Source organism: Phalacrocorax aristotelis, chromosome 18, assembly GCF_949628215.1.
Source record: "Phalacrocorax aristotelis chromosome 18, bGulAri2.1, whole genome shotgun sequence".
NCBI classification, from domain to species: Eukaryota; Metazoa; Chordata; class Aves; order Suliformes; family Phalacrocoracidae; genus Phalacrocorax; species Phalacrocorax aristotelis.
The window spans coordinates 1,535,389-1,562,963 of record NC_134293.1 but is presented as its reverse complement, the minus strand read 5'-3'; the positions used below and the strand labels follow the sequence as shown (position 1 = coordinate 1,562,963).

At 44.2% G+C, this 27,575-nt stretch overlaps 1 protein-coding gene across 1 annotated transcript in view; it reads right to left on the bottom strand.

Moving 5' to 3' along the window:
* TAOK1 (TAO kinase 1) overlaps positions 1–27,575 on the bottom strand; it is a 69,554-nt gene that overhangs the window by 23,686 nt on the left and 18,293 nt on the right. Inside the window, exons 2-8 of the mRNA XM_075113121.1 lie at positions 12,690–12,916; positions 8,494–8,565; positions 5,417–5,518; positions 4,033–4,078; positions 3,031–3,127; positions 2,149–2,262; positions 1,283–1,374 (exon numbers count right to left, since the gene is read on the bottom strand). Of these exons, the coding sequence (XP_074969222.1) occupies positions 1,283–1,374; positions 2,149–2,262; positions 3,031–3,127; positions 4,033–4,078; positions 5,417–5,518; positions 8,494–8,565; positions 12,690–12,821 (655 nt within the window). The 5' untranslated portion in view covers positions 12,822–12,916. The remainder of the gene's footprint in view (positions 1–1,282; positions 1,375–2,148; positions 2,263–3,030; positions 3,128–4,032; positions 4,079–5,416; positions 5,519–8,493; positions 8,566–12,689; positions 12,917–27,575) is intronic.

Below are 27,575 nucleotides of genomic sequence, written 5' to 3'. Positions count from 1 at the left end.
CGACCCAGCCCACAACGCTCTGCCGCCCTGACCTGGTCTCACCTCCCACCACGCTAGATGCTGCAGACGAAGCCTAACGCCTCATGTTGCAAAAAGGCAGCGTGCAGGAAGGCACCCGGGGGTGTGGTGGCCATGAGCTCACTGCATTCCTGGAGCGCTGCAGCCAGCCAAGTCTCCTTACTCCACTCGGAGCAGGATTCTGTCATGACAGTCACACCCCTTCAACTTGCTTTATATTGGCAACCAAAAAAAACCTCTGCTCTGAAGAAAGAATCTATTTCACGTCCTGGAAGAAAATGAAGTTGACAGTTTGGAATGCCAGACAGCATTTTTAGCTAAACTGTGCAGTTCACATGGATTAGCGTGTTCCTGAGTGCTCTTGCTGCCCGGCCGGGCTGCTCCTCCGCCGCGGTCAGTCTGGAGTGTGAGCAATGAGATCTGACAAGGATGGTAGGACAGCCTCAGGTGCAACGAGCAGCGCTGAACCTCACCTTCCCGAGAAAAACTTACAGCGAAGTGCTTCTGGAGAGCTGGATCCTGACTAAAACCTGCGCAGTGCTGTGCGTGGCGCTGTGCTTCAGCGAGCGTATTCGTGTTCCCAGAAAATACTACACGTTACATTTAAATAGAATGCCATACGAACATCGTCCTTTTAAACGGACATTCTGCTTCAAGGAGTCTGTTGTAATGGCAGTGCCGTCATTTCCTTGGGGTTTGATTTATAGGTTACCTCTGCAAAACTGGCTTATTCTGTATCTTTTTCTTAAAAAAGATTTTCCAGCAAAATCTGTTCACAAGTGACAACATACCCCGACCATAGCTTGGAAGCTGTCCGCTTACCCAAAATTTCATTATTGCAGGACTTGTTAATGTACCTTAAATTTTCATGCAAACAATATCAACTTGTATCATTAAGTATATTTTCACACTAGTATTTTTAATGGTTCCTTCCTAGAGCTGTTCAGCAAACAGACTGTTCTCAGTTCAGAAGTTAACTGCCTCTCCCACACAACGTGAACACCTTTAGTGATACAGCTTAGCTCTTTTCTTTGTCTATGTAACTCTCTTTCTTCGGGTAATGAAAACATCAGTTCAATAAACGTCAAATTCGAGACTTGGTCTTGAATTCTAGAGAGCCCATTTAACTCTTTTCTCTAAAACTCAAGCCCCAGAGAAACCAGGACAAGGAAGGAAGCAAAGATCTTGTGCACCGTGATTCAGCTGAAGAAGTTCTAGGTATTAAATAACTACATTTTATAATTTTCCAAAGAAAATAACTTACCTAACTCAATACAGGTAATTCCAAGAGACCAAACATCTACTTTGCCATCATACTGCCCTTCATCCATGGCTAAAATCACTTCTGGGGCCATCCTAAAATAGGAAATCGGTGCTCATAAGATCGTGTGCAAAGGAACACGTTGCCATCCTCAGTGTTTCAGCGAAACGGGCCGTTTCACCGATTTCAGCTACCGTAAACAAATCGTTCCCCAAGGTATCAGGCATGAACATGGGATAGTGGGAACAGAGGCCGGGCACCCACGCTAGCACAAGCCTACACAGGGGCTGCGCGATGTTCTCCTGCGCTTTGCCCAGCTCTCCGTTTGTGAGCACAGCCACCGCCTCGCCCTCCCACGCCTCCGACAGTTCAGCCGGCCGGCCAACTCTGGTGAAACAGTTATAGCATGCAGTTGTGTGAACACCACAGATCAGGTGCAAGAGATCAAAAGCATACAAGGGATCTGCAAAGGGTTTTTTTCAATGAACCTGGCCTTTCCTCTGAAAGAAAAAACACTTCAGTTATTGCAACAACCAGATGCGGTGAGAACATACGAATTGTTAAAACCACTGGGGGGAGCGATTAAAATATATTACAGATGATTCAACCCCACCTCCACCACTTAAAGTCAGAGTAAGTAGAACAACAAAACATTTTTGTTACATTTTGTGAGTTATAAATACAAGGATTCACATTTTCTTGAAGTCAGAGACTGATTACTATTTAATCTTTTTTTGCACGGTACATTTTAACACTACCACAACTGGAAGGTCACAAAGCTACCTCCAATAAAGCCCAAGCTTATTAAATACCCAGTAAATGACCCTTTTACTTCACAAAGCTGGAAATGCGCAGAACTCTGGGCTTACCAATATGGCGTCCCCACAAATGAGTTGGCAGGAGATGCTATGGAAGCAGACCCAAAGTCAGCAAGTTTCACCTGTCCTGGCTCCGTCAGCAGGATGTTTCCTGCCTTGATATCTCTGGTTATGGAATACAAGTGTCAGTATTATTCCTCTCCAAAAAAGAAAACCTTCTATAGGACAGACCACAAAACATGCCAGTATTCACATGCCCGAACTGCAGAATACCCACATTTCTTCCAAATACAAAATCTTGAACCTTCAGGTTAATTGCTTAACCTGGCCCTTGAGCTTGGAATCTAGTTTGTCTTAAAAATCAGCGTAAAATGGCACACCTGGGTAAGCTTCATATACAGTTCAGCAAAACCTTCTGAACCAACTGTGTCATCTTAAGTCCTAATAATGTAACTATTCAAATCCTACATCCTCCTAAAATGCAGCAGGTACTTCAAACACAAAGAGCATTTGCATCCCATACTTACTGTGTGCTCCTCAACACGCGTGTTCACGCAAAACTGATTTTTCAAGTATCAGCGCTCCCCCCCAGCCCCAGCAACCTTTGCCTTGCAGTTGCTACAAGCTATTTAGGTGAACTCGGCCTGCCTTGCTACTCGCTGCTTCAGGGAACAATCAGCATCGTATCAGGTACTGAGAAGCTTAGCAGGGTCAAAGCAATTCCGCAGGAATTATGAACGCCAGCTGTAAGAGACAGTGCGTACGGAGACGCATAGCCTGCTGGTATTTGACTACTATAAATCGCTAGTTTGGGAGCATACAGACACTGCAAAAAGAAAATCCCTGCTTACAAATATTAAATTTGGGATGAAGGGGATACAATCAACAAGGTAAATTACCCGTTATCGAGACAACAGAAGTACAACCACTTACCTATGGATCATATTGTGAGAATGCAAGTATGCTAATCCCTGGAGAGCACCGTGGGTAATTGCTGCTATTTCCACTTCTTGCAATGGCTTTTTATGAACTTAAGGAAAAAATTTATTTGAAATTCAATATCAAAGAAGGCAATGCAGTTTGCAGCATGCAAGCGAGTACTGTTAACAATGTAAAGAGAGAGAAAATACTAAAACTTCATGTTTCCTAGGTTCAGTGTGAGAAGCAAATGTAAAAATAGTTCACGGCGTAGAGTCCGTTCTATAATCAGATGTAATCTTCTAACTGCAAACCAGCGGCTACGCACTATCAAAGAGAGACGACTTTGCAACCATAAACTCTATTCCTGTCAGTTCTGTGTCCGTTCTCCCAAACACATTTTTGAGACCCAATATTCAATTTTCCATTAATGAAGCTAAATCCCAAACCCCAGAACTTTACGACAATTCACACATGAATAAATGAACTGTAGCAATACAGATGATGCTCCGGCAGCTCAGCCCTTTGTCCTGAAACACTTCTGGCAAGGAAAGGAGATGAACAACTTACTGGCCACACACACATCTTCAAAGAAAGTTCACGTCAAGAAGCCTGACAGAAAAACGACCATTTAACAAAAGACCTCATCAAGCAAAACCCTAATACTGCTGCAGTGCTATGTTAGTCAACAGGCCTACAGTTGTTAGTAAGCATGAGAATCAACAGCGAGGCTTTTCAGAAATAAATCTTGAACTGTCATGGCAGGAGAACCTAAAACTCAGAAGAAAATAAACAGCTGACTGACAACTTTAAAACAGTGGGAACCGAGGACAAACGAGGCACCTCGGAAAGCCAATATTCTACAGAAAAGCCATGCAAGAGCTTGAAAAACTGCAGCCGCTCACACACACTCTGCCCCCAGATAAGACTATGTACTCAAGGACAACTCTGATGCTGTAACCTCCTACTTCAGCACTATACTTCTCACTTTCAATCAAATAAACGTGCGTGACATACCTTCTAGTAAGTCTGATGCTGATCCTAAACAATATTCCATAACAAGCTGTATGGGAAGAAATCAAAATCGTTGTTAGAAAAACCTCTAATAGTAAATGCAAGTTTTCTAGATTTCTATGGAGAAATCTAGAAATAACCTCTGGTGCATACAGTGCAGGCTATAGCAAGACAAGTATTGCTTGTAACATAAGCCCCATCGTAGCGCTGCCACGCTCACCCCTCCCACAAGGACAGCTCGAACTGCAATTAGCATAGCCTTCCGGGGTGAGACACCAAGCAGCAGAGCCTGTACGGCAAAAGCGTATTCATAACCAGTTATGGGTTCTATTACAGATCTTATTTTATATGCACGTACTTAACAGGAATGTTAAATTGCACTTAACAAGCTTATCAGAGTATTAAAGGGCTATTTAGGGATGTACTTAAGATTTTGTCCCAGTCAGATTTAAAAAAAAAAACAAACAAGTAAAACTTTGTCCTACAGATTTATCGCAGCTAATACATGAACAACACTTACAATTTAAACTATTTGTTCAACCATATGATTTCTTCAGTACATCGTACTATAAAAGTGTTGTCAACGAGAGGTGCTACATCACACTTATCGGCTGACAAAATGCTTCCTCTGCAGAGCCAATTGCGTCTATTCCTACACACACATTTTTATGCAAACTCAAATAAACCAGATTTACTTGGCGGGGGGTGGCTGGGGGTTTTTGTTTGTTTAGATCAAATGTATGAAACTGGGTAGGAGCTGACAGCCAGAGAAAACCAGGTACTTGGTTTTGTCACCTAAACACCATACACAAAAATGACAACAGAAGTGAACAATATACAACAGAAGAATTCAGTTAAATAGTAGAAATATTAGCTGCTCAAAATATGATTTAATTACAATTATCAGTGAGATTCTAATCTATTTCATTAAAATACAACTGAACACTTACTACTGGAACATATTCAGGCAACCTGTGAAGTACTGAACCATTAACACCCAGCAGCCTCTAGTAAAGTTGCCACACTTGCCTCCCAGTCAGTACAAGTGAAATTCTCACCTTCTCTTAGAGCAAGAAAAGCGATGGTTAGATTTGGTGGGTATCCCCCGCCAGCCCCGCTCATTATTTATTTTAAACACCCACCCAGCAAGCTAAATGCACCAGAAAAACAGCAGAATCCCCCTACTCTGCAGGCGAAAGGGAAAATTTCCCTAAATCTTGTTTCCAAAAACTCTGGTCAGTTTTGCTGAGCATCTGTAGGGTCCTTGGCTACTCCCGTCTGAGCCCGTGCCGGGCAGACGTTCAGGTGCCCCTCGAAAGCCAGCTGCAGAGATTTTAAAGCACCCTCAACCAAGGCAAGAGAAGCGCAGAGTGCAGCAGATGCTTACCCATGCTGTGTGCTCCCGCAAATAGCAGCCTTTGTATTCTATACTGTTAGGGTGCTTTATTCTTTGGAGGAACTTGACTTCCTTAATAATATCCTGCCATTTCTGTAGAAAATAAAAGGAATAGAAAGACTTTGTAAAACTGTTACTGTTTTTTTTTGGTTGTTGTTAAGTTAGTATGTCATTTAATTAATTTAAAAGGCAAAAACCATCTTAAGATTCCAAATAAAATAGATTTACATCAACACCATGACATTCACTGCTTTACTTCGCTTAACAGATCTACAAAGTAAGAAGTTGATCGATTAGGCTGTATGGGAAGGGTCTAAGGCTCTCTCATCCGTGTAAGACTTTATATGTATGCACAGGATACACTGGTAAACACTTAATAACTGAGAAAGTCCTCAAAACAGAAGCAAGCGTTTTCTTAAGCAATATAATTTCTGTTGTCGAATCAAACATAAATCCCAACCTGAAAGAGATGAGGATGATGAGTGTCCTTGGCAGGATCAGCTGTCTCTCACTTAACCCCTGCGCATAGGAAGACCTACCCCTACTAGTAACTAAATTACACGGGATGAGGCTCCGTTTATCAGCCACCAAATATCTGACTACGTTCTTGATAATGTTTCTCCGTTATCAGTTTAGTCTTTACAAGGACCGATTTTAAATGAGTTCCCTACTAGATAAGGGAATGGTTCTGCAGGAGTAAAAGAATAAACAGATAAGCCAAAATCCAGGTTTATAGTAAGGAGAGCTCTGCCAGTGCAACTACAGAAGAGGCCAAAGCGCCATTTCCAGTGTGTGCCCAGGCACTGCCATCACTCCCCTTGGAGGAAATCACCAAGTCCTCCCATTTGCTGCACATCCACACCTCCTCCGGCATGAAAGGCAAAGGCTTGCGAGTGCAACAGCAAAACTACGACTACCAGAAAAGATTTTTCAGAAACAAAGGCAGTGGCTGAATCCATGTCAGTAAGCAGACGTCAGCACGGCAGTGTTGACACAGAAAATGTTTTCGAGAAAGAGTATCAGTTCTGAAGTTAATCAGAAGCAGAGAATCCTCACCCAACACTGAAAGGTTCAAAAGCTGTTTTCCAGGTCCTGCTAATCTCTCAGCACACACTTCTTCAGGTGTATGTGTGTAGCTGGGGTTCACAGACGGACAGAGGTCCCGTATACCCAAATGCTTTGGAAAACACGTACAAACCCCAAATCCTCCCCTATAAAAATTTTATGGTTAGAGAAACAAACGAAGCCAGGGAACATGGGAGGCACACCCGTGGCAGCTTATTGACTAAGCACTGCCCAACAGCAGGGGCTTCAGGAGAACGACGTCCGTGCAGCTCTGCTAACGTAAAGTCTCTCATGACACCCTTGTTCCGGTACAAGAACGACTCAGCTGCCTTTTACCTTTAGCCTCAAAGGCTTTGAGGTACTAAGCAATAAACGCCAAAGCAAGAAAGCACCGCGCTAAACTTCTATATTGGGAAGAGAGAGGTGATATATTAGTCAAGACGTATTCATGATTTCCTGCATAAAAAAAAGCTCCAAGATCACATTAAGAGCACAGTACTACATATTTCAAAGGCTTTAAACTTATTTTTAGAATAAAATATGTCCCTATTTTAGTGAATAATTGCTCCCACCAAGGAAAAAAATCTTATTACGAAACCAAAGTAAATATAAACGATACCAGAATGCCCTTAATCAATTTTCTTTACATAGGCTGGATCGTAACTCTAGCAAACTTCTGAACAAAACAAATAAATATAGAAGTAAAATAGAAAGTGTTTTAATCCCGGTCTTATTACTTTCTTCAAAATAAAGAAACATACGCATTGAAGACAAACAAAAGCTATTTCTGAAGCATGCACAGTTTGTTTCATTCATGTGAATAGAGTATTTATAGCTCACAGTAATTAAAACAGTAGGACAAGTAGTAAGTACAAATTATTCTTTCATCAGTACACAGTTAAACAAGTCACTGCAGTGACAAAATAGAGACACGCATGGCAAATTTAACTGCGAAGCCAGAATTTAGGACTGCTGGAGAGATACTGCCACCTCTACCTCCTACACAGATACAGACACACACAGAGGGAAAGGAAGGAATGGTTCAGCTCCTTGTAGCGCAGAGGATCAATAAACAAAAGGCAGGCACAGAAAGCAAGGAGTTGTTAGGGAAACTCATCGGAGCAAGACTGCTTCCAGGACTGGAATATAGAGAACGGAGGGAGGGAACCGTAAGTGCCTTGAACAACATGGTTACAATAAATACTTCTGTCGAAAAATCATGCCACGGTTTGATAGATGTCGTTCACCAGAAATACCACCAGATCAGCTGTTCGTGTCATGTTGGGCTTTTCAAGAACCTGTATCGGCACTTAAACATTTCAAGTATAAAATCAATTATCTCTGTTAAGCGTCCTAGGGAAAAAACACACATCTGGGGTGGCCGTGAAAACACTTAACGTTTAAATCTCAGAGGCCTACTTTTACAGGCGTCTCTGCAAAGGGTGCCTTAATCCCCAGCCCTGGCGGTTCTTCCATAATTATGCTGCTGTTCAGATTTTCACACTTGTTTATTCACTGCTGGTTTGCTTTTGTTTCGGCTCCTCATCAGCAGTGTCATTCCAGGGGAGGATGCGTTCTGCCCTACTACTTCATACAGGCAAGTTCCCCTCTGAATCTTTCACTACTGCATCTGTTGCTATTATTCCTTTGCCCAGTAAGCAACACGGTTATTTTAAAAGGTATTTAAAAAGGAAGGTTTAAGGGCAGCAAGACATACTAACATACAAAACTACCACTTCTAATTTTCTTTTTTTGTTTTCTACACGTTTATGTGGTCCCATAAAAGAGCCCTTTGTGTCTGGAAGCAGTGAGTCCTACCCATCTTTACCAGAAGCAGATTAGGCAGAAACACACCGTGAGCAGTAAACTGATTGGGTTTGTACCCTCATTCACCTTTACAGTTATAGGAAAGCCTTCTCGTCGTAACCCAAGCTAATTAACATCATCCCATATAATAAGTATTTGCATTGGTCAAGATTTAATCAGCAACACGTTCTCCATACCTCATTGGACTGCTTCCCACTGTATGACATTTTCTTGATGGCCACCACTTCGTTGGTGCGCACATCACGTGCCTGAAACACAAACACACGATGCGTCAGTTCCTTCAGATCGTGATTTCCCATAAGATGTAAACCAAACACACCCACAAGGAAGCAATCAAAAATCTTTATTAATTTGTTAATTTTTGCAAAGAGTTAAACTGAAATATCTTCCAAGGGGGGCGGCTGCTGCATCTATTAGAAATTTCCCTCCAAATTTAAAGATCACCTGCTGTTAGTGAGGTCAGGTACGACAATTTTCCACGCTCAGCGCCCAGCAAGTCTCTGCAGGAGTCAAGTACCACCACTTCTAAACTAAAAATCATAGTTTGTAAAAGCAGCTTGGATTCGAGCAGAACGGATTCTCCCTACACCACCTTCTCTCCCTGCCCAGGCCCATTGCAGACCGAACAGAAGCAAGGCTCGGCCCCCCCGTTCCATCCCAAACAGAGGCAAAGACGTCACAGGGTGCGTAGGACATGCCTGCTCCGGGCGCCGGCAGCGTTCTCCCCGGTGCTCCCCCAAATTAGCTATTGTGTCTTAAGGGAAGGGAGAGGATAGAGCAATGGCAGGGATCTAAGCGACCCGTCCTCAGATTCCCATTCAGACTTTCGTTTTCTCAGTCCAGTAACATCATCATTGACACTGCACAGTACGCGTACGCGGTTTTTCACACTTCAAAGGCAGGCTTCCTGACTTCAGACAGCAACAACCCGAGATAAGATGAGACAAGAAGTTTTGTTTAATTGAGCACCGACGCAAAGGCTCGGTCACCCTGGCAGGAGAAGAGGCAGCACTGCTCCACCTTGCAGGAAGGATGGCTCCAGACAAGACCCCAGCTGGCAGGGGAGGGTGGTGGAGGAAGAGACCTCCCCGAGTCCCTCTGATAAGAATAATCAACTCGGGTAAGAAGCCAAACGATATAAATCAAAATAACGTGCACCACAGCACTCACTGATGACTGATGAAAATGCTGGTTTTTAGTGTGTTTGTACTATCAAGCACAGCCTACCAGAACATGGATTAATGAAGTACCGGGACTCTGCCTTTTCGAAAAAGCTTTTTCAGTCATGTTTTCATTCTGCTGTCCATTAAAGAGACACCCAGAATTCCCTGACAGCTTTTATTTCAACCAGTTACGATAAGCTTGAACCAATACTATTTTCAGTTTTCTTTCTGTCTGAGAGGATCCTTCCTGCTGTCTTGCTGATATTACGGTACCTCGAGGGTTGGGGGGGACATGACTGTTTTTGTTTTTTGAGACAAAAAAAGGAAGAATAAAATTCTACCTCTAGATCTTTACTCATTAGAGTCAATCTCTGAAACACTCAAAGTCAGCGAAGCAGCGCAATAAAACAGGCAAGCAAAATACTAGAGTAGAGCAGAAGGAGCACAGCTCTAACAAAAGAGAGTGGGTTATTCTTCTGCTCCATCTGCAGCGTTCCAGTGTAGTAGGTTTCCTGTGCTGAGTGAAAGCTATTATTACACTGTAGAGCAGCGAGTAGGGGAAGGATAACACCAAAATGATTCAGAGGTGCCAGACTTGCAGTTTCTAAGAAACTAAAACCATGAGGTGAACCAGCAAAATTCATGTCAATTATGAAAGACAAAGAAGAAACTTTCCCTTTGCAGGATGTAACGGAAACAGAGAGAGGCAAGAGGGAACCTTCTTAGCCAGTTATCACGTAAGATAAACGCATCACCCCTTCTCGGGATCACCGCTAAAAGGAAGGAAAGATAGGGGCAACTAACTATGAAAGACTAAACTGCATTTAAGGAAAAAAAGCAGAGGGAGATTCCAGGGTTTTATGGGTTTTTCTACTTGTTAATGACTCCTACATCTATTTGTCATCAACATTTTTGGTCCAGGCTGTATGCAATGGAAGCAGACTGCTGGTGGGGGTGCTATGGATTAGAAAACCCAAGCAAGCCACCCCTGACGGCGTTTGCCTAACACCTACTGTCCTTCACTGCTACGGCGGGGCTGCGAGAGCGCGAACCATCGCAGCTGACTCCCCGTGAATGTTACCATCGTGGAGTTTCATTTGCTTTTTTAGTTTCCTTGTGACCTCAAATAATTGAAAAAAGACAATTCCTAGGCAAAAGCCACGAGGATGTTACACGACCAGCTAACTTAAACGATCCGAGGGAACAAGGCTTGTTTTACAGCAGACATTTATGTGCAAATACCCTGCTTTCCTCCGAAAACTCCGTACAAAGGATCAACATCCAGTGACCAGAGTAACTTCAGCAGAGAAAAGGTGGGGTATGTCATCGGCTTTGGAAATACGCTTTTAAGCAGTTATTAACTACAATCCAATATTACACTGATTAGAGCAAGTTTAATTGTTTGCACTAGCAGAACCAAAATGTTGTGAAAGAAACTTAAGAGAAGGTTTTCCCCTCGGCTTACAGAGGAATAAAAGACCCAAGACATACACTCCTCTACCTTAGTTCTTCATGCTTATTTAATTTACACTGAATTCCTCCCTCCACGTTGTCTTTCTCGTCTTTTGGGCTTCTGCTTGCGGTATCGAATACATTGTATGAAACAGTTTCACATCCAAGATCTCAGACCTGCTACTGGTAAAAAGATACCACAACACAACACTTATAGGTTAAAACTTTGTAACACAGAAATAGCAACAACCTTCCTTTGTTGGAAGCTCTCTCTTACTTGACAAAAAGCCCCCAAATGGGGTGGAGCAGGGCGATGCACCGCTTACACTTGTCTTTTTGCCAGTGCTACATTTGTACTTTCTGTCAAAGAAGCACAATCCAAAGCCCATCAAGTAATCGCCCCCTTCACAGAATAAATACCAACCTGTAAGGAATTGGTAGCCTGAAATGGTGGAGGAAAAAGAAAAAGAAGGGCTACAAATTCACAACCTCTGACTTTCGATGTCCTTGCAGAAGGAGCTGGTAACGGGCAGCCAGCCCGTACCACAACTACGAAGTTAAGGCACTCTACCAGTGCCAGGACGGCAGCTTCTTGCTGATGCCTGGGCATGCCGTCAGCATACGGCTCGCAGGTTACCTCCAGCTCTGCGCTGGTGTTCCATACCCGTGTGGCTCATGCACGCCTCTAGAAGGTACAGCATTCCTGGAAAACTTCAGTAATACTTCCACACAGCACGAAGACAGATTTGTCAGCTCCCTCCTTTTATAGCCACTCTTTAACCAAAGTGAGTAAATGAGATGAAGGAAAGGCCGCAGGTAAGCACTTTCGTTAGAAAACACTTCCTCCCCCAGATCTGTTCCCAGACAGTGGTGGCTCATAGTTCTAAGCAGGGAACAAAATTAAGAAGCTTTTCCTAATTAGTTCATCTGTGCTGCATTAAATTTGTGCTGGAAGGTTCCCAACATGGTCTGCTGCAATTATTAACAATGAATAGGCATCTCATAAAATACTGACACAAATGGTTTTCTGAAGGAAAATTGGCAGGTTTGGCCACACCTCCTATAATTATAAATGTGAAAAGGTTTTCTGAGGAAAATGGTTTTTTAATGAAGGTCTCACAGTACGCACTTCGGTTAACATAGAGCAACCTGCAAATGAGGTTACCGTGAGACATCCCACCTCTGGTTGAGCTGTGGCAGCAGCCTGGGAAAAATTCTGCTGTCCAGACACTCACGTCAAGTAAGTTTTATGCAGCTGAACAGTGGGATTCTTGCCTGCAGTAGGGAAGGCTGTGACAGGGCGATACGACAACAAAAGCACCAGCGTTCAGGTGTCAACACAAAGAATGGCTCTAAGGGAGCCTGGGGGTATGCAGGAAGGGAGAGAGAACTCAATTTCTGTCAAGGGACAAGAGACGATAAGGAGATGTTGCCAGTCAGAATTGATGGAGCACAAGTCCATGTTTTAATTTGCGGGTAAATCCCTGCCTGCAGCATAACAATGCACCTAAAAGCACCGGGCAAGGGCCAGGTTTCCAGTTTTTCTTTTCAGTTTGCATGGAAACACCTTACAGACACTGTGAGCCCGTGAACGCAATGAGACTGTACAGACGCACGAGAAAACACCTTTGCCCCAAACACCATAGAAAAAGATTCGCAGCAGTTTCTTTTCCTCAACACGTTCAAAAAAGTCAGCGTCCACAGTTCAAAGATAAAAAGACACACACATAAGATTCACAAGTCACAGAGCTACTTACAAAATAAACTGCTCCGAAGCTTCCATGGCCAATCTCTCGGAGATCTGTGAAGAGCTTTTCTGGATCTTCTTTGAAGAAGAGCTCTGCAATTTCTGGGTCCTTCAGGCTGCCCGCTCGGCTGGTTGATGGCATCCTGCTGGGCAGTTAGCCGACCGACTATCTGGGTTTAAAGTGCTGCCTCAACCCTTGGTTCATCTGTATGAATGGAGCCTCTTCAGCATGGATTACTGCAAGAGAAAGATTGCAATCCTTCACTGATTATCCTCTTCTCAAAGAGCCAGAAACAAAGCTACAGCAGAGCAGCTTCCACTTCTTCCAAAGCAAGCACCCGTGTTGCGTGAGGCAACGCAACCTATCTGCTGGGATAGTGTCACAGTCCCACTGTGGCAGCAGTCAAGCACTTCTACAGAACAGAAACCAAAATCAAAACAAAATGAGACCGACCCCTTGCTCCAGCACCCGCTCAGTCGCCTGCGGAGCGGTCAACAGCAGCTCTCTGACCTACAGCGACAACCAGTTTGTCACCGTGACCCCCCTCCCTCTGAAGAGATACGCCCACCACGTCTTAAAGTATCGTTTGGATCTGTGAAGTGGACGACACAATTGCGTACATGCATCATCATCTTTGCCAGACAAGATACATGGTGCAAGTGTGACACTTAGGAACCTCCGCCTCTATTCACTAATCTGTATTTAAATGTTTTAAATTCAGTTCAGCATTTTTCCTTCTGCAATCGTACTCCGGTTAAGAAGCAGCCAGTGATCAATTTTGACTCTTTTCAGCGTGCACCTGGAGACCTCTCTAAAGCTTCTCCTTCCACAACTCAGTCAGTCATGGTCCTTTTTGGTTTTCCCTCCTATCTAAATTTGAGACCTCCATCTGAAAGTGCCTGCTCTTCAGAGTCTCCTTAGCAGCCCCCTTCTCTAGGGGAAGGGCATCCAGAACAGGAGATACCCAGTTCCACACACAACACGTCTTTCTACTCTGCTTCAGCAGATGCAAACACACATTTTAATTGTGACAGCACATGATACAGCCTTCTACAATAGCCCATTGGAAGCACTTTCTTCAGAGGAACTTGCAACTTCAGACACCGTTGGGAACGTATGAAATCCTTTCTGTTTGCACGGTGCATTCGCTTTCATTTACGCAAAGTGTGTCTTGGAATCTATCCAGAATAAAAGTATACTTTCGAGTTGCGCTAAAATCTTACTATGTCTGTACAACAGGTGAAGCCAAACAACGATTCCAAGTAAAATGCATGTTTCTCCCCCACCCCCCAAAGGGTGGGCCTGAGTGTTGGGATTCCCTCTCAATTCCCTGGAAATTGTCACCAATAAAAACAACTCTGTCGCTGGCAAACAGCTGATGACACTGCTTGCTTCTTTCCAAAAATCCCCGCCTGGTCAAGGCTTGTGCTTTTTTAATTAATATTTCACATCTCAATTTGTTATTTTATGAAGATGTAAAACTTTTTTTTTAATGGAGAAAAAAAAGGACAACAAACCTGAGTTTAACCAATGTATCAGAAGGCCCTTTCCCTATCCATTTTTCCTCCTTTTCTGGACACTGTAACTCCACCTTTCTCCAAGCCTCTAGATCATCAATGAATCATTTGTTTTCCCCTCCCTGCAGAGCAATTCCTACAAGGATGGAAAAAGACATACTCCTGCATGTTTATGCTCAGTGGTACTCTAGACAGTTGCAGCATGTGAAGGTGCCAAAGACTGCCGGCTCCTTGTTAGTTCAAATAACTGCCAGAATCGCTACAAGGAGAGCACGATTGTGCGAGAGACAGCCAAGACATACCTAGTTGTAAAGTCTACAAGAATCTCCAGTTTTTCTGATGAAGACATGCGTGGGAGAGAGAATGCAAGGAAGGGGAGCGAAATCCAGCGTTTTCATAGCTTTTCTCCAAGCAGTCAGCATTCAAAAAGATTTATAACACAACCTGAAACGTGCTTCCACGATAGCCCGCTCTCAGGGGCTAAGGAAAAAATGACATCCAGCTCCCAGTGGTGGACCGACTATAAAACTGTATTTGTATATATATACACACACATACAGGGAAAACAGGCAGCTGTCCGCAACTCGGCTGCGCTGCGCTCGAGAGCACGCACACACGCGTTTCGTACCAGTGCAGGATCCTTCGACTATAGGAACCTTCGAAGCGGGCGGCATCAGCGCACAACACGCAGCTGCCAACGAAGCCGAGAGATGCGGAGGACGGGACCGCGGTACCTCCACCTTCCGTTGCATAACGCAGTAACTAATACCGCGTGGGAAGGGAAATAATCAGCATGCTTCAGGTACGGGCTGAATGGAAGCTACATTTATGAAGACTGGAAGGAAAGTTGGGTTTTTTGTTATTTTTCTTTCTTTCTTTCAAATAAGCCAACAATATTCCACTTGATTCCAGCTCTAACAAGCACATAACACTGAAAGACAACTGTTTCACATTTACAGCCCCCGACGAAACAATAGACAAAAAGCGTCAGTCAGAAAAGCGAGAGAAAGGAGCTGGGGGAAGGGAGCTGATAACCAGAGCACACTCAGTATTATTGAAGGAATGTTTCTTGGATCGACGGTAATGATGTCATGTTCCATCTTTTAAGAAGCATCGGATTCTTACAAAAAGGACATTGTTGTTCAAAAGCAACTGCTGCAATCCCAGAATGCCCTTTTCCCTACATCTGTTAGTCAGAGGGGCTAGGCTTGGATAAACCTGCTAATATGGCCAAAAGTCACATGTCCCCGCGAGCGAGCGTGCGTGTGAGAGCCAGAGCCAGGAGAAAAGCCCTGCGCGCACACAGCTGAGATGGATTATGGCTTTCTCCCCCTCCCCACTTACCCCCGATGCCAAACCAGCCACCAGACTCGCTCTTGGCACCGTTTCTGAGCGTGCCTCTGAAATGTCATCCGCAGGCAACACTTTTTACCGCTGCTAAAACTCTTTCCAGGCTCGCTGGCAGTGCACGCAGAAGCAGTACGGGACTGGCCACCGTGCTGCCGGGCCTCGAACGGCACATCAGAGCACGGCTCCTCATCTGTAGCAATACACCTTAACATCCAGCTTTTTTCCCCCCCTTTAATCCCGAGAGCATTGAGACAAATTTAATTATCTTTATTCTTGGAAATAATTGCCGCTTTGAAATGCATGAGAATAAAAACATTAAGACCTATTTAACAGAACAGTCACAAACACGTATGTGACACCACGCTTATCATCTGATCTCCTTAGATGGAACAATAAAACGCATTAACGTACAATCCCTCCATACGAAAGCTTTACACAGTCTCACTTAATGAAGTGCTCCCCGTTTTTATGGATGTTACAATATTAGATTTCCTCAGTTGTCTTTTTGCCCCAACAACACGCGCTGCCTGCCGAAGCCCCACAGTGCCGGCAGCCGGGGTGCTCTGCCCCCGGCCTTGCGACGACACCTGAACGCTTTGGGGAAATGGAAGTGAAGCGAGGAGAAGTGGCACGCAACGTGGTTATTGCATTATTTTAAATGTATTAGAAATACAGACGAGTCTTAAGATTAAAAAAAACCAAAACCCTGCAACTAAACTGCATTGAAAATGAAATCATACCAGCAGGCAGCTGGTTTTCTAAATTACAGTCAAGTTGCACTTACGTATTTTACATTCTTCCACCGATGCAGTCTCTTTACCACAGGTTTTTTGGATCGGAGCAGCCATACTGTTAAACGCAACTGTTCCCAGTGGATGGGAGTGATCATCTCACCTCAGACAGCTCAGATGGGCTCAAACATCAACAATCGACAACACCAACACCTCAGATCATGAGGTGGCCGGATCCTGGCTGTGGCCACGAGACAGGCGCTGCAAACAGGACGCGGCACCCTCTGACTGTGCCCGCCTCTCTGCCGGCCGAAGAAGAGGTCTGCCTACCAGCCACCTTGCAGGCTGCTAAAATGAGATAAAACAAATTCCACGTGTTTTTCCTAGTTGTCACTGACACACAAAAAGAATATTGCATTGCATAAACAACTCCTGGTACTTAGATCAATTCCACTCATAACCAACAAGGCGATGTAGGAATATGGGCAAGAGTCAAAATAAACCAGGGAATGACCAACGCACCAGGCTGGACCAACTCTGTTTCCATATAGCAGGCTGAACCAACTACGTTTAGTTCATGGCCACCATTACTAGTGTAAATGACACCCAGTGCAGGCTAAAATGTTTTATCAAATTGCCTTCATCTGAACAACCAGCAGTTAGTAGAAACCGCATGCACACATCCACGAAAGTCTCTGAATCAATAAGATGTTACATTCCCTGTAATTACGGCTGTATTAAACGTACACACACACACCTTGAACCACTGACATAAGGAAGCTGAAGATGAGGACGGGGTAAGACCTGTTCCGAGTGTTCTGCCTCCCTGCCACGTCATCTCAAGCTCAAGCACGACCCACCCCTGTGACTAACATCCCCCGGGATCCTGCAGAGCAGAACAAGCAAAGCTCTAAATGGTCAGCTGCCATATTTAAAGTGCATATTTAAGCCTTTTGCTGCAGAGACCTCAGAGAAATTACAATCTGTCCGCAGTATAACATCTGACGGCTGTCAGTGTCATAGATAACTGTTTTCATGTAATAAACCAACGTACTAAGAGGAGAAGGTACTTAAGCCTTCCTTGCAAAGGAGAAGGGAACCCGCTCGCTGAGATTTGCACCTATCCGTCACTATTTCTCAAGTCCACATCCCGACCAACTCAGCGAGAGTGACAGCGACTAGAAGGTACGTGCTCGCACTAACCATGAGATGCACCAAAGCATTTGTAGTTCCTTAAGATGGTTCAAAAGTTTGCAGAAACCAAATTACAATACAGGCTTGCTTGTGCACTTAGCATTCAAAAGCTGCATGCTTTGTCCGTACAAATGAAGCTTTAAGGAATCAACATATTCAACACCCTTTAGCTTCCATACACTAGAATATTATAACCGGAGTTAAACAAATACCATGTGAGCGCAAAATGGAAACACCAAACTGGTTTATGCGTCCATCACCCTGTGTCTCTCTCTGTTGCACCGCCTATTGAGAGGCACGCTACACGGAGTCCTGCGATGGCTAATGAGAATGACAGGAACGCTGTCCTCCATTACTGAATTACAAACAAAAAATTATTTGTAATTTCAGACATAAATCTTGTTTTATGCTATACTCATCTGCTATACAATACACTTAACACAGTAAAATCCATAAAAACTTACCTTTAGTATCAAAAGTAGGTGCACTGTGTATTTTCCCCTGACAGAATACACAAGACACACAAAAAACCAAACCAGCCAACCAACCAGGTGACCAGTTACAGCACCGATGATCTTTAGAGCTGCACACTCCAACAGCAAAGAGTATTCCACGCAGAAAACTACTGACCCTTGGCAGGTCTTCTTACTTAAAAAGTCAGAGGGGCGTTAAAACAACCACAAAAAAAAAACCACCCTACCCCAAAACCAGCAAAGCAAACAAAAAAACCACCATCAAAAACCAACAGCCCACCACAACAGAACGTCATTTGGAAAGTGATTTTTTTTTTTTTTTTTTTAAAAAAGCATCTGCATTGCACATAGTGCAAACAGTTGCTAAATTTTAGTGTAATTTCCTCTGGCAGGATCTAATGCAAGAGCATCAAATAGATGGGGAATGAGTGTCACCATGCAACTGTCGAAAAAGGGAAAAGGGATTTTCTCGTACTTGCGTATGGGTCAGACCCAGGGAGCACATGAAGCCGAGATGAAACCACCCTCTCAACGCACTATCAGAAATCTCCTGAATGGCTTCCAGCTGACACTGAAGATTCCCACCACTATCATAAATATGGTAAACTGGAACTATTGAACTAACTTAATTTTTGCCTAAAGTGAGAGCTGGATGGTAAGAATGTGTCAGGAATGATTAGATGGTAAGAATGCTTAAAATACCGACTTTTCAAAGTGTTTGTACAGCACTGAATGCTTGACCTGAAAGCACCAGGCAAATCACTCCCCCTTTGTGATAGAGTCTGAATAAAAGCCTAGAAGATAAAAAAAAAAGTAAGCTAAATTATAGAATGCAAGTTACCACTTGCATGCAAAATGTGAAGTCGTCACTATTCCATGCATTTTCAGAAAAAAAAATCTTAAATAAGAGTTTTCTAGCATACAAACCGAAATTAACAGCATGTACGAGCTGTTTGGTTATAAAGTGTGCAGAGGAAACCACAGCTGGAATTTCAGTATCGTATAATATTGCCTGTTGGGTAGAGGACGCTTCTTCTCGGACATACACTGGAGACGCCGAAGGGGCCGTCCCAGCACAACACACGGCCCCGTCCCCGGGAAGGCTCATCAGCGCTTTATCAAGAGTGCGCTGCCAAGCCCAGGAGGCCGAGCCCTGGCTGTTACGCGACTGAGAGCAAAATACCTGACCTACCACACCGCAAAACAAGGCCACAACGCATGGAGAGAGAAGACAAGGCGATGAATGGCACGCGTATTGTCTGAGAAGAAAGAAACATGTTTCTCGTTTTACTCTGAAATGTACTCTCTTCAGGCAAAACTGGTATTTTGCAACACCAGCGTTCTCTCTTCGGGCAACAACAGTATGTTGCAACACCCGCCCCTCAAAGCCACGGGGACACAAGCGTGATGATTTGACTTTAACCTGGCATCAGAAGTGGAAGGGCTGTGCTCTTGGCAGGGACAAGCCAGAAAAGATGATGAAGCGTCGGAAGGAACGAACACCCACCACGCCAGGCGGTGCCGATACGTGGCACTTCAGGAACGACGCTACTACCTTGACTTATTTTGCGTTCTGCATATCATAGAATCATAGACTATGCACCAGCCTTTAAAATTTTAGGCAGATGAATTCTATGCGTGGCGTTACCTTACCTGGAAATGAAAAGGGCCGACAGAAATGAACTACTATGCGTCCTATCACCACCTTTGCTGTTCATCCAGAGCCAGGTGCTGGCCAGCCGACGGGACCCGAGTCGGCGGATCCTTTCTGAGAGAAAGGACCTGCTTCTGTGGTGCCTGAGAGGGCACAGGCGGAAGTTCTGTTGGCTGATCTGATATTCAGGGGTTCTGCATCTGTTGCAATACTGCCGGATTCAGGATTGTCTTCTACCCATCTCTGCAGATCTCAGCAAGCACAGGGGCACGTGTTGATCAGGCGCTTCGCGGTTACTGGGAAAACACATTTCTGATCACTGCGCCCAACCCCTCCTTCCAGCAAGCTTGTCGAAACTATATACCATGGGTTTTACTGCTTCCCAATTCAAAAATTGTCCTGGCAACCCACCAAGTGTTGCGGACATTCCTTTAAACCTCTCTTAATCTAGGCTCTGGTCCACCCAGTTGACTCTTCTCTCCTGTTCTGACAAAAGCAGAGCAACTCTCAAGTGCCTTAACACGCATCGCACACGTGGAACACGAGTTACTCTGCTCACAGCAGAAAAAGGCTGTTTTCTTGAACAGCTAAAAATCAGCTTCCCATCCATGCTCAGTTACACCACGGCAGATGGTATCAAGACAGTTGTATTCTAGGTGACTGTCACAATGGAAAGTCTATCAGCATCTCCAAGCCTCTCAAAACGGACGGCAATTTTAGTCACTCGATTCATGTGAAACTACATACCACAGACTACTTGCGCACTTGGGTAAGCCTCTCCCACCGAGCTAACAACATGTTACTTTTTAACCTCCTAGTTCTGCAATTTGGAAATCTTCCTAGAGTGATAATTAAGGAAGAAAAAACACAAAATCCCAGAAACGAAACAAGAAAAACCTGGAGATGCAGCAAGTGGCACTTAGCTTCTCCCATGCCCTGCAAGAGGGGCAAGGGGCACTCGGGAACTCCTCCCTCGGGATCCTGCTGACTTACTTCTACCACTTAAGTAGCGAGCTGCAGCTCAGATGAAAAAATGCTGACAAAGTAATGAATTTGCCTTTAATTATCTTAAAATCATTCCTTTTGGTACACTTGTTCTCCACACTGGATCCACTAGGACTATCTGTCATTAAGGAAAAAGGGAGGTGCAGACGAATAGCATTCTACAAGAGACTGTCAGGAAAATGTTTATTATTCAGAAAAAATCCAAAATGCTGTCACAAAACTGATTAAAAGAGGAACTACCCTGAAACAGTGCCAACTACAACCAGAACAAAGACACCTGGAATGGGCTGAGAAAACCGGGCGGTGGAAGGTACCTGTGGGCCGCGGAAAGCCCCACTGAGACATTGCTCTTTTCCGCAATGCTTTTCAGTCTCAAGCTTACGTGTGCACGATGCTCCCCTGCTTCCTGCCAGTCCCCAGGGGAAGAGAAAAGTCAGCAGTCCCTTCTGCTGCCAAAGCCTGAAGCAGGTGAGATCTTAGAGCCGTGCTGGGCACTGCCATAACTTGCGTTATGACGGGAAGGAGCACTTCGTGTGGCATACAACCCCACGAACGCCCGCGTCACAACCGCACTGCTTACTGCACGCGAACCGAGGTCCGCAGCGGCAGTTTATGGCAAAGAATGGTCATCAAACGCGGTCCTCTTTCTCCCTTTCACATTCTCTCACCTATGTATTTCTAGAAGGACCAGATTATAAGGATCAGATGAGTCTGCACCTGGATATTGTGGTGAATTCTGGCAGGCTTTTGCCTGTGTGAGCACCTGTGTTCAAACAGGCTTTTCTTCCCCAACACGGTAAATTTGTCTCCATCTGACAAAGGCCAAGCCTACCATTCCAGGAAGACTCCTTCTTCAATTTCTTTTAAAAAGATTTTTGAGGAATGGTTCTATCCTGGAAAAACCTCTTTGCAGATTTTCTTTCTTTCTTTCTCTGCTTCTCTACCTGTATTTTTTCTAGTATTGTACCTCTTCACAGAATAGCCTCAGGAAGACACTTTTATGTTAGAGCACTGCTTGCATTTCTCTTACACATGCACTTGCAGTCTGTGTGGCTTACTTCGATTTCCTCTCAAGTCTTTGACACTAAAATGTCCATCATCGACTCCCTGAATCCCTTACCCCAGCCCACCTTCTGACCCCGCTGAGGTGGCCTGCTTGGGTGTTGACTTTCCAGGAACGTCACTAGCAAAAGGGTCAGAATGTTTCCCAAACTCCCATTGACAAGCCTGGGACCTGTGTCTCTGGGTTGGGTGTAAGTCTTTGTTAGGATGATCCGCGCCGGCAGTAAAGCCAACAGCGCAACATTATCCTATGCTTTTCATTTAAAACAAAATGGAAACAGCTTTCTTGTATTTCTGATTATTTCTACAATCTTTCAAGTTTTCTAAGTAGTGGGAAAGATAACTCTATCTGGGTAAGCCTGTCCCTGTGTTGGAGACAGATATTCTGAACAAACTCAATCTATTGTGACAAGTCACATATGCCAGTTATAAACAACCACTGATGCACCCAACACTACCAGTGTTCCTGAAAATACTAGTTTTGTTCACTGGCGATTCCTGCAACGTAACTTACCCAGGAAACACCAAATCTACCACTGATCCCACCACTTAAATAACACAAGTAAAAGATATTACTGATGCAGTCGAAAGAAACATTAATGCCAAAAAGTGTCCTGTATTTTTCCTCCTATTTGAAATAAAACATCCCATGGGATCAGAAGTTAGACCTACAGGACAACTGAAGAACAGCCAGCGTTCATTTCTCAAAGAGCAATGTCATGGAAGTTCAAGAAGTGCCAACCATACCCTGACATCTTCAACACTAACATCTCCTGAATGACTCTGCCTGTGACAGTTCTAGCACATTTATTAAGAAGGTCAGCTCTAAATTTAGTAATTCCTTAGGCTAGCAAAGCTACGAGGAAGGCAACTGGAAAAAATGAAGTCTTCTGTCCCCCTTCTTTTGCAATTCATTAAGTTCACAGTCGTTGCCAACTCTTTTCCTTTACTACGTAAAGCGCCACATTAATGCACGTTCTGCGGCCGCATCACTTAGAGGCCACGTCTCTCGGACTGAAGAGCGTACGCTGTAACGACCCCAGTGCGGGAGGTGCCGTGCTGGCAGCACACTGGCCAGGAAGAGGTTAGCAAGCGGCCAGCTGATGAGAGTCAATTAAGTCTAGAGGCAAAAATACTGGGAAACTCCAGCTGCCCATAAAAAATAATTAGTCAGATACCCTAATGGGACTTGAGTTTAAAGAAACCTTTTCTTGACCCCTAAGCAATTTTGCCCCAGAACAATAAATATAGTAAACGCAAGCAAATTAGCTATTTTGGATTCAGCATAACTCACTCAGAAATAAGCTACTAAAGCTCACAATATAGATAATTACCCTTGAGAAAAGAAGTAATTAAAAAGTAGCAGTATCGCATGTAGTTTTAGAAAGGAGGCCTGAAAGGAAGTAATTTAAAGTCTTTCTGACCAGTAAGTAAAAAAAAAAAAATAAAAAAAGATGTTTAAATTGAGCTTGCAGTTGAATTCACCTGAGTGCAGAAGGAGGCCAGGGGACACGTCCACCCCAGGCAGAGGCTACAGCCAACACCCCACCCCGGCCACAGGTCAGACTCTTATTTGAGCAAGTTACAAACCTGGCGAAACTGAAGCCAGCAGGAAGGACCTAAGGTAGAAAATAAAGTCAAATACAAAGGGAAAAATTCCAAGAGGAAACTGGAAGATTCTGTGCGAATAATCTTAAAAACCAGCTGTGACAGCAAGAAGCCTCAGGCGGTCACCCAGCCTGCTCCGCTACCAGGCCAGCAAACAGCCACGCAGGAGAGCGAGGGACAGGACGGGAGGTAAATCATCTGCACCGAGAAGACCACTTGGTGTAAGGCATGGTGCTGTCACAGACCGCACATCAGGAAAGCTGGTCCCTCAATAAACTCGTAAATCAAGCATTACTGACCTATGGAGATGAGCAAGTAGCTGCCCTAAAAGCCTGACATAGCTCCAGAGTGACGTATATTTTTGTCACAACCACTGTCCCCTTCCAGCAGCTGCTGCTCCAGAGAAAGACCCCACAACGGCTGCAGCCGAACTGAAGAAGCGACTGAACTAGTAATCAGTGGAAGTAACAGGCTAATCACGTGGTGACTGGGACACACTGAGAGCTAACAAGCCAGACGCTTATGCACTGGACTATATGTCCTTAAAATACCAGAACGACTCAAAAGGATATTCAAAAAGAAGTGGGCAAGGCCTTGGATACAAAATTATTTGGGGTATTATTTAGTCATAGGTGGAGAACAGAATCATCACCTCTGAACTGATAGAAAACTCTGAAAAAAAGGTCAAATATATAATTACATATTTTGAGCAAGGGAAAAGGCCTTTGCAACCAGAGTGACCACAGATACTGTGCAGATCCTGCATAATAGTTGCATTTAAGATCTGGAATGGGAGGGAAAGGAACATGACAAGTTTTATTTAGGGCACTTGACAGTACCAGAAAGTACACAGAAACCTTAAAAAAACAACATGAATGAGCAATAAGGCAGGGAATGAAAGGTCAAAAAGGTAAGAACCATCAAGCACATGCCTACTCTTAAACTAAACGTAACTCAGGAGCTGAGCCTTGTGCAGACAGCTCAGTGAAAATAATTGCGCAATTATGCAAAGACAATGTCAAACTTTAAAAAAAAGAAACCCAACATGAAGAATCAATTATGAAAATAATAGAGAACTTCTGACAATACATTAAGGAAGTGTCTGCCATGAGCCACTATGGTCCCAGCTATTATTCTTCACTCACGTCTAGCAATAAAATGAAAGTACTGTACCAAGAAGGCCTCAGAAATAGGAAGATGTAAATGCCCAAGATGACAAACTAAGCTCGAAGACAAAAGGTGTAAGAGTTAAAGATCATACATAAGGTGGCCACGTCAAGTGCTCAGGCTTCAAGCACAAGGGGAGAGTCCACAAAATGTAAGAGCAGCAGATCTATAACAGAGTGAAGGAATTCAACCAATCCAGCTATAAAGAGCAAAATTAACCTGCAGAAATTACTGCAAGGTACTGAGCCTGAGAGATGTAAACATTGCTTTTTAAACTAGACATTTGCACGAGTAAGAACATCCACAGACAGGTCAGGGGAGGTATTTCTGAAAGCTCCCAGTGCCTCTTCTGAAGCATCCAGTCGTTACCACTGCCAGAACCAGAAGGTGGGACCAGACCGGCGGTGTATTTGATTCTGGATGACAATTTTCCTGTTGCTGTTCTTCTAGGGACAAACAAGCATTGTCAAAACACACTTGGTTATGAAAAAGGTCAATTTTGTTTAACACAATTTATAAAATATACTACTATTATCATAAACAGAAAAAAAAATGTGTACTGAAGGACTGCACAGAAATAATGAGAAAGTACCTTGCTAGGTTCTAGTAAGGGGCATGTATGTGATGGACCTCCATCACCAGGCAAATGCAGAAGAGCTGCTGAGGAACAGATTAGCAGTGAAAGACTATTTGGTTCTTTATGAAGGAGCGCCCAACCTGACGGAGCACACGGAGAGAGGCATTAGCAGCATGGCACGGTTATATGGCTGCTTACGTCAGTTTGTAACTTAAAGCAGGTTCAAAAAGGGGTTCAAATGTGTTTCAGCATCAAAGGAGTATAAACCTTCTATAATCTGGTAGAAGAGATTTAGCAGTCATCTGTACCCATAAACGGAGTATCTTCACTGAGCAATTATTTCTAGAGCCCACGAGCACCTCCTTTCCTGCTGTATTTCCCAGTCATGGCAATTTGTCCAGTTTACTCCAGCTCAGGTTGAGTATTTATTTTTCCTGTTTCCCCATGACTGAGCAGAACAATTTTTTAAACCTCACACACCAATGGGATGAGCCAAACAACCAAAAGCAAACAATAACAAATCAAAAAACACTTCTTTTTTGCTATTTTACCTACTTGAAGAACTGCTTCTCCAGTGAGTTTTGCGAAGTCTAGATTCCTTCTCTTTATGCCTTCCACTTAAAACAAAAAAGTTTTCAGTGGGTACTAAGACAACAAGCGTACCCTTTTAATTGTATGAGTTTTATCTGCTTTCATGGGGAAAACACTCATTTCAACTAATATACAAAACAATTTAGGTAGCAGTGGTTCAGACACAGAAATATCTCAGTTCGATAGTTAAGATCGTAGGACTGAAGGTCCAATGAAGTCCTGTTCCTGCTATTTTAAGGAACCATATAACAGAATCCAATCATCAAATGATAACCAACTCCTGAGAACTTCTCAAAGTCACTATGCTGATGACAAGGCTGCTCCTGAACTCCACTTCTATTTTCATTAGGAACCAATTTAAGATTAAGAACTGATTAAGACTGATTCACAGTTTGTATTTATTATTTGTCAGTTTACTCTGATTTACTCTTTTGTCTTTACTGCCCTTCAAAGCCTAAACAGTTTCTTCCCTTTTCAATATTGAGGAATAAGCACAAGTACAGAGATATAATACCTGTCCCCTTAGCCTGTTAGCTGAAAAAGGCAAGCCAATTTTGCCTCCCTTTACGACACAGGAGGGAGAATTCACTTCCCAGACCATCATAACAGCCCTTCCTCACATCTGTCCCAAACTAAGGCTTTTTTTTTTTTTTTAAATAATCCCTGACCAGAATTCTCCACGTCTGTGTGTTTCCCAACCACGTAGCCTTGAAGTTTTAAAATCACCATGTTATCAATGGATACAGTCAAGTCTCTCACATCTTCCCACTTCTAACCAATAAACCCCATTTTTATATATTATATACATTTATTCTTATAAACATTTTTGTGTATGTTACGATGTATTTTTTGTCACTACATGACAATACACTTTGTACCATCCATTTATGTCTCTGTTCCAAATCCTCCAGCTCATTCAGTCTTGCCGAGCCAGACTCCAGCCTTCTGGACTGACGAGGGCCCCCAACTTTGCCCCAACCAATTTTGTTAACGCAGCCCTTTCACGTGTACATCAAGACCCAAACACCATTTAAAATCTGTCTGAAGAGTGGTCCTTGAAAACTACTAGCAGTTTCCCTCTAGCCCACGCTTCGTTCTTCTCCATAGGACTAACCCCCCTTCCCGTAGCCAGTCCCTTAACCATTACAGCGCACTGAGAAATTCCCAACAGGGAGCTGTGCCCTACGCTGCACTGACACCCACCTACGTGAGATGAGCTGCACTTGCCGCGCTCCTCCGCCCCAGCCACTGCCCTGCTCCACCAGCTCCCCAGCAACCCCCTCGTGGCAAGGGTGGCCACTCCTCACAACCCTTCCATCCCCAAGCACGAGGAACGCCGCATGAATAGTTTTTACCTCAGAAGGTACGGGCAGGCGTACAAAACAACCCTGCTGCAGATGGGACGAGAAGGGACTATCGCCTCCGTTCCTGTGCCAACAGCTGCCACACATTTCCTCCAGACACCCCCCGGGAGGCTCTTACTCCCCATCACCTTCCCCGACTGCCACGGCCGAGCAAGACCACGCAGTGACCAAGCTGCTGTAATGAAAGCAACGGCTTCTGGCAAAGCTTAAAACTTAAAGCTTAAAGCTTAAAACTAGGTATCAGCCCAAAATCCATCTAGTCAGGGCACGAGCAGTGAGGAGGGGGAAACTGGTCGTACAACTGCGGGAACGAGCTGCCCACCCACGGCCAGCCCCGGCCTCCGAGCCAGGGGAAGGAGGGCGCCAGGGCAGGGCGCAGGCAGCAGCCGCCCGCTCCCGTCCCGCGGGCTTGTGAGCACGAGTGATCCAGCTGCTCAGCACCGGTCCTGCGCTTCCAGAGGGACCACAGACACCTCTCCGACCTGGCAGGGAAGGGTGGCACATGTTCTGTTTACCCAGGAATTCTGGGCACATCTGCTGAAATTCCATAAACACAAAAAGCTTTATCGTAGAAGCTCTGATGTCACTTTCACACAGGAACA